Source organism: Narcine bancroftii, chromosome 5, assembly GCF_036971445.1.
Source record: "Narcine bancroftii isolate sNarBan1 chromosome 5, sNarBan1.hap1, whole genome shotgun sequence".
NCBI lineage: Eukaryota > Metazoa > Chordata > Chondrichthyes > Torpediniformes > Narcinidae > Narcine > Narcine bancroftii.
The window spans coordinates 16,733,759-16,754,316 of NC_091473.1; the positions used below are offsets into that span (position 1 = coordinate 16,733,759).

The window sequence follows — 20,558 nt, forward strand, 5'->3', positions numbered from 1 at the left end:
CTTGGTGTTCAGTGATGGTATTCACCTCTTTAATACTTTAGCGGCAGCCTATTAAGTTTAAGGTGACCAGTAGGGATGTGATGTTGTTGTCTACATTTGGCCTCAGCCTAGGATGAGGCCAAGGACATATATTTCAGTTTGGGCTCCTCATCTAAGGAAGAATGCTTTGGTATAAGAGCAGTTACAGAGGAGGTTAACAAGGAATGAAAGAGTTATCATATGAGGAACTTTTGATGACTCTGGGACTTTACTCACTGGAATTTAGAAGAATAGGAAGGGATCTTGATGAAACCTATCAAATGCTGAAATGCCTGGATAGAGTGCATGTGAAGAGGATGTTTCCTGTGTTGGGGGAATCTGGGACCAGAGCGCACAGGCTCAAAATACTAAAACGTCCCCTTAGTAAAGAGATGGAGGAAGTTCTTTACCCAGAGGGTGATGTATCTGGAATTCATTGCTGTGGACAGCTATGGAGACCAAGTCATTGGGTAGATTTAACATGGAGGTGGGTAAATTCTTGATGAGGAAAAGAATCAAGGGTTATGGGGAGAAGGTAGGAGAATGGCATTGAAAAGGAATGGCGGAGCAGAGGATGGAGGAAGGGGCACGTGGGCCACAGGCTAACAGGTAAGGGATAATAGGAAACAGGTGGGAGGGTAGAAGAGAAAAAAATTGAGGTGATAGGGAGAGGGTAACTCTCTGATAGGAGAGGGAAGAGAATGGGTATCCACCTATGTCCTCTTAACTGTTGGCCTGTGCTCATCCACCTATCTCCTCCTGCCCCTTGCCTGCCTGTTTTTGTTTATACCTGACGAAGGTTCAGACCCGAAACATTGGTTACCCTTTTCTTCCTATGGATGCTGGATGACAAAAGTTTTTCCAGCACTTTTATATATTGCCTGAAGTTAATGGTAACTAATGATGAGTGAAAATGGTCAAGTTGTCTTTGATGTGTGTGACCAAAATTAATGCTGCTTTTTATTTAATTATATTTGCGGCCTTTCTTTCGCATCATTTGTGTCACTTGGGTGTTTTGTGTAACTTTTGCTCTATTTGTGCACAGGAAATTGTGCCAATGTGCTATAGGTGTTCAACTAACAACCCACTCCTCAACAACCAGGGGAATGTTTGCATCAACTGTCGACAGCCTTTTGTATTCTCCGCTTCCTCCTATGGTGAGTTTATCTTTGAGCAATGACTGTGACTTGGTTAGCGTGTACTTTTCCTTGCTGTAGAGGTTTAAAAATTCGACACATAAAAGTTGCAATAGAAAATGCTGTCAAAACTTAACAGGTCGATGTCATCTTTGAAAGAGAAGCAGTCAACAGTTTTACGAACATGGGTCAACATCACAAACCCAAAACATTGACTGTTTCCCTTTCCACAGATGTTCCCTGATCTGAGATTTCCCAGAATTTTGTAGTTTTCTTTCAAATTTCCAGCACCTGTAGCTTTTTTCATTTAATTGTGTCCTTTTTGAACTGAATCAGAGCAGAAGGTGACTCTGCACATTAGCAAAATAGAGCGTGAGCAAGAAGAATCTGAATTTATCGTCGTGCACATATGACAAAATTTGATGTTTTGCGGCAGCTGATGCAAATATTGAGATAAAATTACATTTAAAAGTAAATCAATAAGTGCAAAAATAAGAAAAAGTGAGGTTCATTGTCCATTCAGAAATATGATGACATAGGGGATAAAGCTGTCCTTGAGCAGCTGCGTATTTGAAGAAGAGGTCATGGCCCAGAATGGTCTCCACAATTCACCTGTTGGAAGTTTGTAAGAGTTTGATGACACACCAAATCTCCTCAAACTCCTAACGAAGTATAGCTACTGCTGAGCCTTCTTCATGATTGCATCAACATGGAGGCCCCAGGACAGATTCCCAGAGATATTAACACCCAGGAACTTGAAGTTCTTAACTCTTTCCACTGCTAACTCCTCAATGTGACCTGGTTCGTGTTCTCCTGATTTCCCCTTCCTGAAATTAACAATCAGCTCTTGGTTTTGCTAAAGTTGATTGCAAGGTTGTTGACATTGTATCACTCAACTAGCTGATGAATCTCCCTCCTGTTCGCTTTCTCATTACCGTCTGTGATTCTGCCGATGATCATAGTACATCAGGAAATTTTTAGAAGGCATTTGAATTTTCCCTAGCCACACCATCATAGGTGTATAGTGAGTAGAGCAGTGGGCCAACTGCACATCATTGAAATGTACCTGTGTTGATTGTCAGTGAGGAGGAGACGTTGTTCTGTTTCCTACTGACTGCGGTCTTCCGATGAGGAAGTCAAGGATCCAGGTGCAGAGGTCCAGGTTTTCGAGCTTGTTAACTAGCACTGAGAGTATGGTGGTGTTAAAAGCTGAGCTGTAGCCTGATGTATATGTTTCTGTAGTCCAGGTAATCCAAAGCTGAATGAAGAGCCATTGACATTGCATCTGCTCTGAAGCATGTGACGGTAAACTAGTTGCAATGGGTCCAGATCTGTACTTTGGTATGTGTTAATTCTGGTCATGACCAACCTCTCAAAGCATTTCATCGTAGTATAAGTGAGTGTTACTGGCTGATAGTCATTGAGGCAGCTCACTCTGCTCTTGGGCACCGGGATAATTGATGCCTTTTTGAAGCAGGTGGGAACCTCCAACTGCAGCAATGAGAGATTTAAAATGTCTGTGAACACCCCAGTTAGTTGATTGGTACAGATTTTCAGTACTCTTGCCAGGTACACCGTCAGGGGATGTTCTGATATTAACCTCAGAGACAGATAGCACAGGATTGTCCGCTTCTATAGGGATATAGTGTATATATACATATTGTTGAATTCTTCTTCTCAAAGAAAGCATAAAAGTTGTTCAGGTAGTGAAATATCACCACCATTTATAGTGTTCGGCCTCACCTTGTAGGATGTAATGCAACTCCCTACCCCTTTCCCTTCCTTCTAACAGAGATACCCTTCATAGCCCTCTCCCTCACCACTTCTCATCTTTCTTTTACTCTTCCACTTGTATCCACCTACTACCTCTTATCTGTTAATCTGTGCTCCTCCCCTCTCTCCTTCTTTCCTCCTCTCCCCTTCTTTCCTCCTCTCTCTTCCCCTCACCTTTTTCTTCAGGCTTCTGAATAAGGGCACAGGCCTGAAACATCATCTACCTTTTACTTTCCATGGATGCTGCATAACCTGCTGAATTTCTCCAGCACTTTTGTCCAGTGACAATATAGAATGGTCGAAAAACTTGAATGCATCAAACAAAACTCATAGAAAGTAGAGGAATTGCTCTAAGAATTGGGCAGCATTTATTGGAAGAAAAACTGTGTTAATTTCCTGGTCAATGATCTTTCATCACATCTGTGTAAAGTCAGAAGGAAGTGTGTTTTCTAAAGGAGGAAAGGGTGACAAAAGGCATGGTCAATTGCAGGAGAAATTGAATAGCAAAATGCATGAAAGAGGGAGAAAATGATATGAGGAAAGAAACAATATGAACTTCTCCTGTTTATACCTGTTTAACACTGGACATTTTTAAAAGAAAGACAGAAAATGCTACGCACTTCATATGCAATTATTGGAACCAAAGAAACAGCAGGAATCATCCAATCAGCCCTTTGAACCTCCTCTGGTCTTAACACCATTTTTCCACTATATCGCCATTATCTTTTGATTCCCTTGTCATTTAAACTTTAACCTCTGCCTTGAATGTATTCAGTGACTTCCTCCTCTCCTCAATGAACTGGGAGAGCTCTCATTTTGAAACAACATCCCCTACAAGGAGAATCATCCTGTAATGTCTGCACTCTCATTTCCCTTGATAAGATCACTTCTCATTGAACTAAACCTTAATGTACATGTATGCCACCTGTTCAATCAGAATTAGGTTTATTTGTCATGAACACGTCACTAAATGTTATTTTGCAGTAGCAGTAATTGTGCTGAAAAAGGTGCAAAATTACTATAAATTACAATTCTGTAAACACAAGATTAAAAAAAATTTAGTGAGAAAAAGTGGTGTCCATAAGTTCATTGTCTGTTTGGAAATATGGTGGAGGAGAAGAAGTTGTTATTTTAATGTTGAGTGCATGTCTTCAGGCCCCTGTACCCACCTTGAAAGCAGTCAACCACAGTGTCTGTAGGCCTTTGTGTTTTAAGTGAAAACACAATGCTGGAGAAACTCAGCAGGTCGAAGAGTGTCCTGTGCCTCCTTCCTGATGGTAGCAGTGAGAAAACGGCATGACCTCAATAGCGTTGTTCTTGATGAGAGCAGCTGCTTTCTTGAGGCACAGTTTCTTGAAGATGTCCTTAATGGAGTGAAGAATAATGCCCATGATGGTGCTGGCCTAGTCTACAATATAAATACAAACTATATCCATACTTGTAAATGCAAGTAGACTTTTTCCATTTAGGTTAGGTGAGAACCAACAAGGTCGGGTCAGATACAGCAATGAGCTCTCCGAACCCTTCTCCATTGACAACGGCGTGAAGCAAGGCTGCGTCCTCGCACCAACCCTCTTTACTATCTTCTTCAGCATGATGCTGAAACAAACCATGAAAGACCTCAACAATGAAGACGCTGTTTACATCCGGTACCGCACGAATGGCAGTCTCTTCAATCTGAGGTGCCTGCAAGCTCACACCAAGACACAAGAGCAACTTGTCCGTGAACTACTCTTTGCAGATGATGCCACTTTAGTTGCCCATTCAGAGCCAGCTCTCCAGTGCATGATGTCCTGTTTTGCAGAAACTGCCAAAATGTTTGGCCTGGAAGTCAGCCTGAAGAAAACTGAGGTCCTCCATCGGCCAACTCCCCACCATGACTACCAGCCCCCCCACATCTCCATCAGGCACACAGAACTCAAAACGGTCAACCAGTTTACCTACCTCGGCTGCACCATTTCATCTGATGCAAGGATCGACAAAGAGATAGACAACAGACTCGCCAAGGCAAATAGCGCCTTTGGAAGACTACACAAAAGAGTCTGGAAAAACAACCACCTGAAGAAACACACAAAGATCAGCATGTACAGAGCAATTGCCATACCCACGCTCCTGTTCGGCTCCGAATCATGGGTCCTCTACCGGCATCACCTACGGCTCCTAGAACGCTTCCATCAGCACTGTCTCCGCTCCATCCTCAACATTCATTGGAATGACTTCATCACCAACATCGAAGTACTCGAGCTGGCAGAGTCTGCAAGCATCGAATCCACGCTGCTGAAGACCCAACTGCGCTGGGTGGGTCAAGTCTCCAGAATGGAGGGCCATCGCCTTCCCAAGATCATGTTATATGGCGAGCTCTCCACTGGCCACCGAGACAGAGGTGCACCAAAGAAGAGGTACAAGGACTGCTTAAAGAAATCTCTTGGTGCCTGCCACATTGACCACCGCCAGTGGGCTGATCTTGCCTCCAACCGTGCATCTTGGCGCCTCATAGTTCGGTGGGCAGCAACCTCCTTTGAAGAAGACCACAGAGCCCACCTCACTGACAAAAGACAAAGGAGGAAAAACCCAACACTCAACCCCAACCAACCAATTTTCCCTTGCAACCGCTGCAACCGTGCCTGCCTGTCCCACATTGGACTTGTCTGTCACCAACGAGCCTGCAGCAGACGAGGACATACCCCTCCATAAATCTTCGTCCGCGAAGCCAAGCCAAAGAAGAAAGAAAGAAAGTGAGATACAAATAGGAGGACATTGATTAAGGGTGAAAGGAGAGAAGTTTACGGGGAACATCAGGAGGAATTCTTCACAGAGAATGGTGAGAGTATGGAACAAACTGCCAGCTGAAATGGTGAATGTGGGTTCAATTTTAACATTTAAGAAAAATTTGGACAGGTGCATGGGTGAAAGGGGTATGGAGGGTTATGGGCTGGGTGCGGGCAGAATAATAGTTCGGCACAGTCTTGAAGGGCTGAAGAGCCTGTTTCCTGTAATGTTCTATGACTCTATTAACCCCTTAATTGCAATTATATTCTTCCTTCAACCTGGACACTGATAACCTGGAGGTCAGTTTGTGCCCCACCCCCAGAATATTTCCAAAGCTATTTCCTTTCTTAGAACAGAGAAGTGTAGTGAAAATATAATCTTATCTCTCACATATTTAATCCATCAGTCAGAGCTAAGTAATTAACAGGATCATTGCAGATTATAGTCTCTAATCCAGGTTGCATTGACATTGGGTTTTCCCTTTTCTGCAGACTATTTTTTTTCTAGCCCAAATATTTGGAAAATGTTATCTCATAATGTTGCCTGGCCATTAGATGTCCACAAACACTTGAGTTGCACACCAACAAGCAAAGATTGGAGTGAGGTTCCACTCCAGTTTAAATGTGAATCTGATATTATTCCAGTTTTAGGTTCACACCATTAGCTTCGATCTAAGGTAGCTATTCAAATGGATACTTGTGTGCTTGATCCAGAGTTATAAAGTGGTTCTGTTTTCAAGTGACAAACATTTCAAATGGAGAAATAACAAATCAGTTTTCCTAACTTAGTTCCCTCATTTCTTGGTATTTGGTAAAAACACAAAAGTGCTGGAGAAACTCAGCAGGTCCTGCAGGTGTCCATAGGAGGCAAAGATATGTAACAAACATTTTGACAAGGTACTCCAGCTCTTCTGTGTATTTACTTCAATTACTGAGGAAAATTTGAACTGTATAAAAAGTATTTTTGTAAAGGTATTTTTAAAATCCTGCTGTCAGCAAAAAGTGTGCAAATTCAGAGCCATTCGCAATTCATCTGCTTTTTTTGCACATACTGTGGGTGAGATGGGAGTATTGAAGTGGCTAAATCCTGTTAGTTGCCAGGATACCATTATCTCCTCACAAGATAAGCAGATTGAGTATTGTTTTCAGTAGATTGACCATTTGAAAAGCATGGTGTTACAGATGCCTGACATTAAAGCAGCTCATTGCAACGTACTGTATATTTTAAATCGCAAATTGGAAATAAATATGCGATCTGTAAAGGTTGCATGCGTACATTGAAATGCTTGGCAATACTCTGTATACAAATTGCCATGTTTTGTCTCAGTTACTTTGGAGTAACCTCCATTTTGGATGAAATGTTTCATACACCCTCCCACCCTCAGTACATGGACAGCCTCATATTGAATCTTAAATGTTTCCCCCTCCTGCTAGCAATTTTTCTTTTTGTTTTACACTTCAAAAATGTTGACTGCTTTATAATTAGATGTTGATGAGCCATCCAAAAGGTATGTGTCAGGAGGAATGGAGCCAAAATAGTAATTGAACTGCAGTTGCTATGCCATTGACATGGATATGTGGTAAAGTTCCATTTGCAACCAGAGGTGAGAATCAGAATTTATTGTCATGAACAAGTCACGAAATTCAGTGTTCATATTGTTTCATGGTCAATTTGGGATCAACAACACAAGATGTGGTCCTGCAAAATGATTTTTAGAAGATGGATGGTATATTAAAACACAGGACTTGTAGGTTTGTAATCTGAGGGTTATTTGCTGTGCCATGTCCCAGTGAAGCAAGATAGTATAGTACAATATTGTGGCTAAGGAAGTGGTGGAGGATAGAAGGCTTCAGATCTATAGATCATTAGGAAATGTCTGATGGTAAGTGAGTGAAAAGAGGTGCAGGAAGGAACATGTGAATGAACACAGCAAAACTGAGGGGCTGAAGTAAGTTTATTTTAGTACAGGGATTGTTGTGGGTAAGCCAGATAAATGTAGAACTCAGATCAGTACTTGGAATTATGATGTTGTGGCTGTTTCGGAGACGTGGCTGAATAAGTAGAAACTTCTGAAAATACTCAACAGGTTGGCCAGCAACAGTGAAGGGAGAAACATTAACATTTTATAACCTCCCTTCAATTTTGAGGAAAGATGATCTGGCCTTGAGGGAAGGTGGTCTTTCTTCTCCCCATTAGTCGGCTTCTCTGCAACCAAAAACCATTTTTCTTTCTCTTCATAGTTTATAGTTATGGTTCACAGTTGCTGTAGGATTGCTGAATTTTTTCCATTATTTACTGGTTTTATTTCATTTAAAAACATCTCCTCTTGGAGAGGAGGAAGGGGAAGGGGGATCTGTGTTAGGACATGCAGTATTAGACAGGTTCCAGTTTGGACTCATTTTGTTTGTGGATCAGGCAGCAACGGAGTGTCAAATAAATCTCTGTGTCTCTAGAAAAAGGACACTTGGATTCTTGCATTTGATATTGTTTTTATTGACCTGTGCTGAAAATGACGTTGTCTGATATAGAACCAAGCTTGACCAGACTTTACAAATTTATTAATAAAAAGGGACATCACACTCTGATAAAGGAAGAAGACATTTTGGAATGGATTATGCAAAAAAATCTACAATTAACAAAATATTCAGATATTACAGGACACTGCAAAATATTATTTTCAAATTTTACATAATATTTCTCTGCAACACTGGTCACTGAGTTTCTCTTTTGAAGCTCTAAGTTCAGGAATCTTGAGGTTTTGCATAGAAGTACTGGAATGCTGGTTTCCATTAGTTCAGTGTTTCCCAAACTGGGTTCCATGGAAGAAATGACATGGAATAATAATGATCTATCTGTTTTTCTTTATATTTTTTTTTTATCTCTGCCTTTAATTCAATTTCTTTCCTGGTGGGGAGTTGGGGGAGGGAGACAAGATGCCGGCCTCTTGGAGAGGAGGAAGGGGAAGGGGGATCCAAGCCAGACTCATGAAATCTGGGGTGCTTTGTCTTTTGAAAAGAACACAAAAGAGCACTGCTGCCAGAAATGCTCAGAAACTCCAAGGCAAGAATGCATCTTATCTCCGCTGAAGGAGCCGAGGGTGCAGTTGCATCTCGGAGGTGTCTTAAGGAACATGCCCGGTGTTCTCTAACACCCCGACTCTGTGTGGGTGAAGCAGATGACTGTGGGCCAGAGTTGGTGCTGTGCAGTTGCCAGGGTGGTGCGTGCTGTGCAGTTGCCAGGGTGGTGCGTGCTGTGGTTTCTGGGAGCTGGCAGCATCAGCAAGAGTATTTGTGGTGTGTGTGAAGAAGGGGTTCTGAAACCTGCGGTAAGTGAACAACGGGAGGGGTGCGCGGCCAATAGTGTCTGACAGGTGGTCAGTACAGCTAAATGAAAGGTCAGTAGTGAGTGACTCCCAGGTGGCCAGGCCCTTGCTGGGGAGTGAATGTCGGCAGTAGCAATCTGGGCCGTGGCAGGGAGCGAGGGGCACTGGAGGCAGCCCAGGCTGCGCTGGGGGTAACCCAGGCCTGTGGTGGGGCAAGGTCAGGAGGGGCCTTATTAAAGATCAACCTGTGGCCTGGGTGGTAGTTAATCTGCTACTGGTGAGTTTATTTACTTTCTTACTATGCTTGTGTATATACAGGGTCTTTCAAACAGTAATTGATGATTGGGTTTCCATGATTTTGAAATGCTCCCCAAAAAGGGTTTTGTAAGCTAAAATGTTTGGGAACTCCTGCATTAGTTATTCATCTTATCACTTGTGTTTACAGAAGTACTGCCACTTGTTCAGTTCTATTTGGAAGAAGGGATTACAGATGAGGAAGCAGTTGCCCTGATTGATCGTGAAGTGCCCAGAACGGAACTGAAAAAGGACAGCTGGCAAGAAAAGCGTATTGGGGGTATCCATTTTTTTATTACCTTCTGGGCTTTTTTTACACTGATGGTTAAAGAGGCAAGATTGGTACCCATCTCATGTAAGGCGTTTATCAAAGAAATGACAGGAAAAGCCAGAGATTGGTCAAAGCTAGAACTGTGAACATATGTATCCAGAGAGAATAGAAATAACACAGAAAATAATAATTGGGCATTTTTTAAAATCAGCTTTTAGGTAAATTTCTGCATTTTGGACATGTTGAGCAGTAGATTTTGCAGTGCAAGTGCTGGGGGATCTGTGGAAATTCTTGCTCCACAATTGGAATCTATCAAGGTCCAACATCAGAATGCAATTCAGAAATTCTCGTGATAATCTGTCTGGAAGTTTAAGACTTCTGCACTTTCACATGAGATCTGACCCTCAGCACAGTTGCACCAGTTCTGCCTGAATTTGCTAGATTTTCTGCAAAAGGTTTGAGTCAAACTGGGCTAACTTCAGACCGGTACTGAGGGAATGTTGCTCTCTCAAAGGTGTTATCTTCTCGGTGAAAGTTTATAATCTCATGAGATGGATGCTGTGACTTGTGCTAAGATATGCTGCTGAATTAAATTGCTCATTTAAAAAATATTGTATTTTCCAATTTGCTTGGAAATAACTTCTTGCATACTTTCTAGATTCAGAAACTCTACAATTCGATTGCACTATGGCCAAGATCGACGCAGACCCATTCACTGCAAAACTAAGTTTTGAGGTAACTACGTACTAGATACATCACAAATAATATTTCCATCAACTTCACAGTAGAGGAAGTGGGAACAGGGCTTTTCTCTTTGGTGCAACTTAATAGAGGTGTATAATATTTTGAGGGGTTTAGGAAGGGTGAACAACCAGCACCTTTTTTTCCTGGAGCAGCAGTAGCAAATACCAGATGATGTCTGTTTGAGGGAAGTGGTGGAAAGATTAGGGGAGATGTCAGAGGTACGTCTTTTTTACACAGAGAGTGGAAGGTGCCTAGAATGCATTGCCGACTGTGGTAGTACAGGCTTGTACAATAGGGATATTCCAAAGACTCTTAGATAGGCACATGGATGTAAGAAAAGTAAAGAGTTATGGGTGTGAGGGAGGGAAGGGTTAGATCATTGGTTCTCAACCATTTTCTTTCCACTCACATCCCACTTTTAAGTATTTCCTATGCTATAGGTGCTCTGTGATTAGTAAGGGTTTGCCTAAGGTGGGATGTGGGTGGAAAGAAAAAGTTTGAAAACCACTTTTAATTGTCCCTAATTGACTCGTTATGTGCACAATTTCATAACTCCAAAGAAAATGGGCGAATGACCATTTTTCTCAAGCAAAATATTCCAGTAACCATTGGGTCTAGAGCAGTGATTCTCAACCTTCCCTTTCCACCCGCAAACCACCTTAAGCCATCCCTTACTAATCACAGAGCACCGATGGCATAGAGATTACTTAAAGTGGGATGTGAGTGGGAAGAAAAGGGTTGAGAACCACTGGGTTGGATTGTTGTGGAGTAGGTTTACATAGGTCAGCATGACACTGCAGGCTGAAGGGCCTGTACAGTGCTGCAATCTGTTCTAAAACCAGTCATACAAAAGAAACTAAAACCATGGGGAATAATTTTTTTTATTAGAAATGGTGAAAGTTGTGAGAATCAAAGTATTTTAAGAGGTAGAGGTACAATTAGCAGGCCACTGTCTCAGCACTGGAGACAGGCTCCATTCAAACCTATGGGATCATTCATGTTTAATATTATTTAAAATTTTTAACCATACACGTGTTCAAATCTATTTCAAAATACAGATATAATAATAAGTATCAAATGATGATAATACTCCAATACCCCCCCCCTCCCCTTTACAGTCCCAAGAAAAAAGATGAAGAGAGAATGGAAAAAAGGAATGAGAATGGACTGGTGAAAGTAGTAAAATCCATCTAGTCTAAAATTCATATCTCTTTCTTTGGCTTGGCTTCGCGGACGAAGATTTATGGAGGGGTAATGTCCACGTCAGCTGCAGGCTCGTTTGTGGCTGACAAGTCCGATGCGGGACAGGCAGACACGGTTGCAGCGGTTGTAGGGGAAAATTGGTTGGTTGGGGTTGGGTGTTGGGTTTTCCCTCCTTTGTCTTTTGTCAGTGAGGTGGGCTCTGTGGTCTTCTTCAAAGGAGGTTGCTGCCCGCCGAACTGTGAGGCGCCAAGATGCACGGTTTGAGGCGATATCAGCCCACTGGCAGTGGTCAATGTGGCAGGCACCCAGAGATTTCTTTAGGCAGTCCTTGTACCTCTTCTTTGGTGCACCTCTGTCACAGTGGCCAGTGGCGAACTCGCCATAGAACACGATCTTGGGAAGGCGATGGTCCTCCATTCTGGAGACGTGACCCACCCAGCGCAGCTGGATCTTCAGCAGCGTGGACTATTTCATAGTTAATGGGGTTCCAGACAGGTCTTAGTGGCTAAGAAGAACATTTAGAAATTTTAAAAAAAAATTTTGTAGATATGGGCGCCAAATTTGTAAAAATATATCATGTTTTTTTCCTTGAACTATATGTAATTTTCTCGAGAGGTACACAGCTGTACAATTCCCCATTCCATCGTTCCAAACTTGGGTGTGAATGAGATTTCCAAGCAACTACAATACACTTTCTGGCCACTGCTAATGCAATTTTAGCAAGTTCTATCTGATACCTAGTTAATTTCAATTTAGGTCTTATAATGTTACCTAATAAAAATAATTCTGAATTTTGTGGAAATGAGGCTCCTGTAATTTTTCCCCAAAAAAAATTCCTAACTCCAGCCAAAAAGGTCTTACTTTATCACAAAACCATTTTGAATGTTTAAAAAGTTCCTACCACTTCACCATATCTGAAACACTGATCTAATAATCTGATTTCAATTTATTTAATTTCTGTGCCATGAGGTATATCTGATGCAAAAATAAATTATATTGTACCATATATAATTTTGCATTTATTGTATTAGTCATACAGTCTTGACATAAATCAGCCCACTTCTTCTCATTTATTATCACATTTAAGTTTGTCTTCAATCTTTGTTTAGAGTTATGAATCCCCGGTTTAGGGGTCCCCACTTGAAGTAAATGATAAATTTCCGAAATAAATTTCTTTGTATTTCCCTTTCTTATTAGAGTCTCTATATCGCTACACTTCGATAAATACATTGTTGGACCCATCTTATCACATAAAATGTGGTCTAATTTGAAAATAGCAATATGTTGTATAATTAAAAATACCATATTTATTTTTAAGTTGTTCAAATGACATCAATTGCCCTTGGTCATAACAGTCTTCAATATATCTGATCCCTTTATGAGACCAAATTTCAAAAATTAGAGTATCTAATGTACAAGGTATGAGTCAATAGAGATAAATTACTCCTTATTCCAATTTCTGTATTTTTGTATTATGCCAAATTTTAATCAAATGTTTCAGTAGAGTATCTCTTTCAGCAGTTATTATTTTTGCATCCCATTTATATATAAAATGTTCTGCTTTTCTCTCTCCTTTTTTATCTCATTCTATTTTTACCCATGCATATTTTTCCCCCTCTTCAAAAAAAGAGGCAAGAAATTTCATTTCGGCTGCTGTATAGTAATTTTTTAAATTAGGGAGCTGTAAACCTCCCAATTTATATTTCTGGACATTTATAAGACTGGAAGTTTTACCTTTCCATAATTTTTTTTATATCAATTTAATACTTGAAAGAATTTTTGAGGTATTAATATAGACAATGATTGAAAAAGGTACTGCATTCTAGAAAATATATTCATTTTTTAAGCAATTAACTCTTCCTACTAATGTTATAGGCAATATTGTCCATCTATTTAAATCCTCTTCAACTTTTTTAAAGTAGTGGCAAATAATTCAATTTATATAAATTTTGTAATTCATTTCCTGTACGAACTCCTAAATATCTTATCTCATTTGTCGGCCATTTAAACTGAGTGTTTCTTTGGCAAATAGTATAATCACCTCTTGAAAGAGGCACAACTTCACTCTTATCCCAATTTATTTTATAACCTGAAAATGTACCACATTCTTCTATCATTGAATTAATCTTTTGTAATGAATTTGCTGGTTCTGTCAGATCTATCACCACATCATCTGCAAATAAGCTAATTTTATGTTCCTCTTGATTAATTCTAAAACCCTTAATATCTGGATACCTACAAGTTCCTTCTGCTAAAGGCTCTATAGCTAATGCTGGTGATAATGGGCATCCTTGTCTACTAGATCTTGTTAATCAAAATGGGGTTGAGTGGGACAAACTTTTATAAACTGGATAAGAGCTTTGTATAATGAACCCAAAGCCAAGGTGGTAACGAATGGTCAAATCTCTGCCCCATTCGTGTGGAGTTTGCACTGCTCTCTCTCTCTCTGACTCCCTAGGTTTTCTTATAATGCTCAGTTTATTCCCATGCCCCAAAGATGTGCGGGGTGGTGGTTGATTGGCCACTGTAAATTACCCCAATGGGTCAGTGAGTGGTAGAATTCTGGGAGATTTGATTGTAACACTCGGAAAATTAGTGAAAGGGATTACTGGACCAAATAGTCTTCATTGTAAGGAAATATGTGAATTTAAGATACATTTGTCATTTCCTTCCGGGACACTTCTTTGTGATTCTATTTTCAGATTAGGAAATTGCAAATATTCATGCAAATGAAAAGAGGAAGAAACCAATCCGTTTTTAAAAATATTTATAAATTTTAAACCACAGTAGTAGTTGCATGACATTCAATTCCAGAAATTATTTCAAAAAATTATACATATGGTATGTATAATCCCACCTCACCAACCCACCCTCCCCCCACCCCTAGAAAAAAGAAAAAGATAAACCAGAGAATGCTAAGAAAATAAAACATTTATACTATAAAATCTAATATAAAGAAGTGAGCTCTTCAGGGAGCCTATTAACCATGCAAACCAGAATTTTGAAAATGGGTGCCATGTGTTCCAAAAAACATGATATTTATCTCGCAGATTATAAATAATCTCTAATAGTATACAACTGTGAAGTTCTGCATGCCACCTTTCCATACCTAAATCTATTTCTGACTTCCATGATATTGCAATACATTTCCTAGAAACTACTAAGCAATTAACACAAATTCAATTTGATATTTAATAAGAAACCAATTTGTTGAATGTCAAATTTGATAACCAGAAGAATTTTAATTCTGAACTAGTTGATTAAAAGGATCCAGTATTGGCTTGCACGTGAGGAATCAAAATAAATTTTATGGCAATCAATTATGGCACGCCGGAGTGAAAAATATGTTGTTTATAATGAACTTTCTGAAGACATTTAATAAGGATCTGAATGAAATGTAAGCATTGAAATTGAAAGTAATTGGACAAAACCATGTAAAGTGGGTTGGGAGTTGCTTGGGAGATGTGAACCAGAATATGAATAATTTGGTGAGATGGAATATGGGGAAGTCCACACAGGGACCTCATTATTTATCAATAACTTGAATAAGGGAGTAATTAAAAGTTTTCCATTATTATCTTTATCACAAGGTGGCTGGAATGTAAAATGGAAGTTGTGCTCTTGTTGTTTGAGCTTGGATATGCTGTGTTTGTGTGGTGTTCAGTCCTGGTGATCCACCTCCAAAGGAAAAGTGTCTAAATTCAGCAAGGTATGCTGAATAGAGACCCTGAAAGAAAGGGGAAAAAGCACATGTCGATGCTCAAAATGATGTGCCTGAGGGCCATTATCAGATTGAACCAGAAGGTGAAATTGTTACTGCCATTTCCATGTATGAAATGTACAAGGGCACCCATTTCACTGAGCATGTGTGGATGCCGAATGGAGATGAAAATTTTGATTTTGCATGTTGCACTCACAATGAGAGATTCTTAACAGAGCTAACAGAAGAACATGTAATAGACCAAAAGGTTGAGCTATGCTTCAGTGTTTCAAGTCTAGTCATGTTTATTGTCATTTGATTGTGAAGGTACAACCTGACGAAACAGGGTTCTCTGATATTTGGTGCAAAAAAATGCAGGCACGCAACCAGACATAACATGCATACAGACAAACAATACTTGTATGGGACAAGTATTTCATCTATACAAATAAATAAACAAATATTGTTTCAAGAATATAAGCAGTTCCTTTGGTCGTTCAGCATTCTCACTCCCCGTGGAAAGAAGCTATTCCTCAGCCTGGTAGAGCTGGCTCTGATACTCCTGTACAGAATCTCTTTCCTGACAGCAGCAGCTGAAATGTGCTGTATGCAGGGTGGAAGGGGTCTTCAATGATTTTAATGTGCACTCTTCATACAATGATCCTGGTAGATCACGTCAATGGGTGGCGGGGGGTGGGGAGAGACTCTCTGTCACTCTTATGGACCTCTGAGCCATTTCTCTGCAGCAACTGTACCACACAGTGTTGTAGCCATCCAGGACGCTCTCAGTTGAGCTCCTATAGAAGGTTGACATGGTGGTGGCCAGTAGCCTTGCCTATTTCATTCTTCTCAGGAAGTGTGGGCGTGTTGCATCTTTCTGACAAGTGAGAAGATATTGAGTGTCCACATTAAGTCACTAGATAAGTGAGCATTAAGGAATTTGGTGCTCTCCACTACAGAGTTGTTGATGTGTGGTGGAGAATGGTCGTCCCTGTTCCTCCTGAAGTCCACAATCCTTTGTCTTGTCCACAATCCTTTGTCTTGTCCACAATGCAAATCAGGTTGTTATTCTCACACCATTTCATGAGATTTTCCACCTCTTCTCTGTCGAGCGACTCATTGTTGTTGCTGATGAGGTCAACTATTGTTATCATCTACAAACTTGACGCTGTTGGAGCTGGATCTGGCAGTGCAGTCCTCAGTAACGTGAACAGAAGCAGGCTGAGCACAGAGTCTTGAGGTGCACCAGTGCTCAGCATGACTGTGCTCGCCCTCTAGTGAGGCGGGATGATAGTGGCTGTCTTGAACCCTGTGGAAATGATGGACTGCTACAGTGAGGTGTTGAAGATGTCTGTGAAGACCTCCGTCAACTGGTCTGTGTAGTCCTTCAGTACCCAACCAGTTATGTTGTCTGGTCTTGCTTCCTTGTGTGGGTTCATCTTAGATAGGGTTCTCCTCTCCTTGGCCGTGGCTATACAGGGGGCCCATTCATCAAGGGGACACGGAGCTTTCTTTGCCGTCATCCTGTTCTTCTCATGAAACCGTGCATCGAAGGTGTTCAGTCTGTCTGGAAGGAAGGCATCATTGTCAAGGTTTACGTGATCCGTTTAGCTCTAGTTGTGAAACGTTTGATTTCGAAGGCCCAAATTAATTTTGCCAGGTGGAATACTTTGTCTGTATTATTAATGCTGGTTTCCACTACCTCCCTTGCTGGTGTTGTTTTCAACTTCCATGGTCATTTATACAACAATGCACCCTGCCCTGAATAGTTTTGCACCCTTTTTTTCCCAATCATTTGTTTAACCAGGTTCTTTAGTCATCTATTTCCTACCTGTTGGATACTCCACTTGATTATCTAGATTTCTTTTTTTGATCCACCTCCTCTCCTCTGCGGTTATTTCCCCCAACACTTAATTTCCGTGTAAGCAAAACACTACTGTGCATGACATCTTAGTCGTACTCCTGGTTTCTCACCAGCCTGTTCATTATGTAAGGCGAGTTTCAACTAGATCATAAAGCAATATTCAGCCTTCCAAAACAATGGCAATGGATCTCATTGGTTTCTTTTCCTGCATCATTTTTTGTTTTGCAGCAAGGAAGCTCTGAATTTGTCCCTGTGGTTGTGAATAGGGAAGTACTACAGACGATGAGCAAAAGGGATGTTTTGATAAAACGCTGGCCAAAGCCATTAAGGTGGCACTACTATCGATCATTGTTGCCCGATGTCTCCATTACAATGTGCCCCACGTGTTTCCAGGTAGGACTGTCCAGGTACTTCTCTGTTGTTTTCTAAAGTGTGATTCTTCATGCTTGCTCATTTTTACCCTTTGTCAAATGCCCTTGACACCTTTCCAATGAATTAATGTCCTACCAGTGCTTCTGCCTTAAACATCTTTTCCAGTAGCCTCTCCTTTCCATGGTGCTTGTCTCAATTGCCTGTATTGGTTCTGCATCCAGTCACTTTCTCGTTTCTCCTAATCAACTAGATTATCTTGTTCTTCTAACTATACCACCTTCTAAATCTATCTCTTGTTGCAAAATCCTTTATCAAAGAAAACAAAAAGCTCATCACTTTCAACCTCCTATCTGATCTTTGAGCTTTGCCTATTTGGTAAGATCCAGTATTAATTTAATGTCCTGCCAGGTTTTTGCCTTGCTGGAATGGCTCCACCTCAGCAGAATTGACTATATCAGATGCACAGTTGGTTTTGTCATTCAATGCCAAGTAAAACTTAGAACACAGCTTTTCACCTATCCAACCCTTCTTTACCTCATGCCTGTAACCCTCTATTTTTCTTACATCCATGTGCCTATCTCTCTTAATATGTCCCTATTGTACCAGCCTCCACAACCACCCCTGGCAATGCATTTCAGGCACCCACCATTCTCTTTTAAAGAAAAAACTCCTGAAATCTCCCTTAAATTTTCCTCCTCTCACCTTAAAATGTTGATGGATATTATCAATTCATATCACCACTTATTCTCTATTGCCAAAAACACCCTCTGGCTCAGAATCATGGCAACAAAACCTATTCTTGTTGGGCACCAAATACCAGTGATGTACCGCAGGGGTCAGTGTTGGGGGGCCACCTTTTTACGCTCCATGGTAATGATTTGGATTGTGGAATAAAAATGGCTTTGTGACTAAGATTGCATATGATACTAGAGATAGATGGAGGGACAGGTAGTGAGGAGGAAATGGAGAAGCTGCAGAGAGACCTGGCTAGAAGAATGGGCAGAGAAATGTCAAATGAAATATAATGTTGCAAAGCGTACGGTCATGAAGTTTGAGAGAAAAAAAATCAAAATTCGAAGGTGCAAAGGGACTTGGGTCCTTGTGCAAGATACCCTCAAAGTAACCTCCAGATTGATGTGGTGATGAAAAAGGCAAATGCAACGTTGGCATTCATATCTGGAGGAATAGAATATAAGAGCAGGACGTGATGTGATGTTAAGACTTTATAAGGCATCGGTGAGGCTTCACTTAGAGTATGGGGTATAGTTTTGGGCTCATTATTTAAGAAAGAATGTGCTGGCATTGGAGAGGATGCAGAGAAGATTTATGATTCCTGAAATGAAGGGATTAACATATGATGGATATTTGACAACGCTTGGACTGTTCTCCTTGGATGAGGGGGTACCTCATGGAAGCATTTTGATTGTTGAAAGGCCTGGATAGGGTAGAAGTGGCAAAGTTGTTTCCCATAGTAGGGGAGTCGAGAACCAGAGGGGATGACAGAATTGAAGTGCACCCATTTAAAATAGAGATGGGAAGGAATTTCTTTAGCCAGAGAGTGGTGAATCTATGGAATTTGCTGCCATAAGCAGCTGTGGAGACCAAGTCATTGGGTATTTAAGACAGAGATTGATAGCCATCTGAACAGTTAGGATATTAAAGGTTATGGGGAGAAGGCAGGGGAGTAGAGCTGAGTGGGAGAATGGATCATCTTATGATGGAATGGTGGAGTGGACTTGATGGGCCAAATGCCCTACTTCTCCTATATTTTATGGTCTCTAAAACCGTGACGATTTTTGTTATCAGCCTTCTTATTCTCTCCATCTTCATTTCTATCAAGGGCAAGGAGTCCTGGATGTTGTCCATCAAATTGACATGATTTCTTCAGCTGCTTTTGTTGCTCCATGGCTTCTCATTTTTTGCCAAGCCTTTCCTGTCCTGACACTTGCCATTAACCTCCTCCTTTGCCTTTTGACCTTTCCTGTTTCCAGTTGAAGCATATCTTGCTTTTCCCAAGGTATTGATTGCAATTTCCCATCCCCTGTGCTCAGTGGTTCTGCCATTGCTCGCTATGTAGTTTTTATGCAGTTCCTATGGTGAGACAACCCAAACTCTACAGAGCTTTGTTGTTAAAATGTATTATATTTAATACTTATGCTCTACTTTACCACCATATTTATAAAATGCTTATTTCTTTGTTTATTTTGCTGAACTTGTACTTCAAGAATTTGTCCTTGAGCTCTTACCTTTCTTTTCATTCACAATCCTTTTTGGCAAGAGTATCTTCATGTTTTTACATGCATGCTTAGATCATTGTTGACTGAGAGTTTGCTTTCCCACCTCTATCCTTCATCGGCAGATGTTTCACAGTGAAGACTATGAATTGCTTGTTCTTCAGCACAACTGCTGCCCATACTGTCGCCGGCCTATAGATGAGCCTGGTTCATAATGAATCAAGTTGATGACTAATGTCGATACAGTCACCAGCCAATAGATCAAGACACAGTTGGAAATGAAGAAGGATACTTTACATTCCAATATTATGGCAATCCAAACCATAAGAACTTAGTAGGCGATGTTAACAGCATTTAAGACAGCTTTTGTACCTTTTAAGATCTGCAGAGTGAAACTGCAGGAAGACCAGCACCTATGTGTGTGGCATGTAAAGTAGCTTCTATAATTCAAGAAAAAGAAACCTGATTCAAGAAAAAGGAATCCAGAACTTGGAAGGTTCTGAAAGATTCTCAAATAACCTGACTGTTGTGGCATTGAGTATTTATAAAATAAAAACAAAAAATATTGTAAATTACTTATTACTTAAAACATTCATAAAAGATATTTGTATTGTTTGATCATTTCCAGTAAAAGTACTTTCTCCTATGCCATTTTACTCAGCACTTGGAGAGAGGTCAAAAATGACCTTTTGGTTATAGTTCAATTTAATTTGTCTAGGGGCCGCAATTTTCAACCATCTATCTTTCTCCAGAATCCGAATATTTTTTAACTATAGTAATTGACAATAAATAAATAAGGCATATAAAAATCTCTTTGGGATATGATTGTAAAAGTACTACTGCAAACAAGTCCTGGGG

The 20,558-nt window shown here is 40.5% G+C and overlaps 1 protein-coding gene across 3 annotated transcripts in view; it reads left to right on the forward strand.

The window, feature by feature from the left end:
* Positions 1-20,304, forward strand: part of ift122 (intraflagellar transport 122 homolog (Chlamydomonas)) — a 144,807-nt gene extending 124,503 nt beyond the window's left edge. For all 3 annotated transcript variants that reach the window (XM_069936893.1, XM_069936891.1, XM_069936892.1), the window contains 5 exons: positions 1,064-1,175; positions 9,464-9,592; positions 10,242-10,318; positions 17,323-17,487; positions 19,826-20,304. In XM_069936893.1, coding sequence (XP_069792994.1) covers positions 1,064-1,175; positions 9,464-9,592; positions 10,242-10,318; positions 17,323-17,487; positions 19,826-19,915 — 573 coding nt within the window. In that variant the 3' untranslated portion in view covers positions 19,916-20,304. The remainder of the gene's footprint in view (positions 1-1,063; positions 1,176-9,463; positions 9,593-10,241; positions 10,319-17,322; positions 17,488-19,825) is intronic.
* Positions 20,305-20,558: the final 254 nt, after the last annotated feature.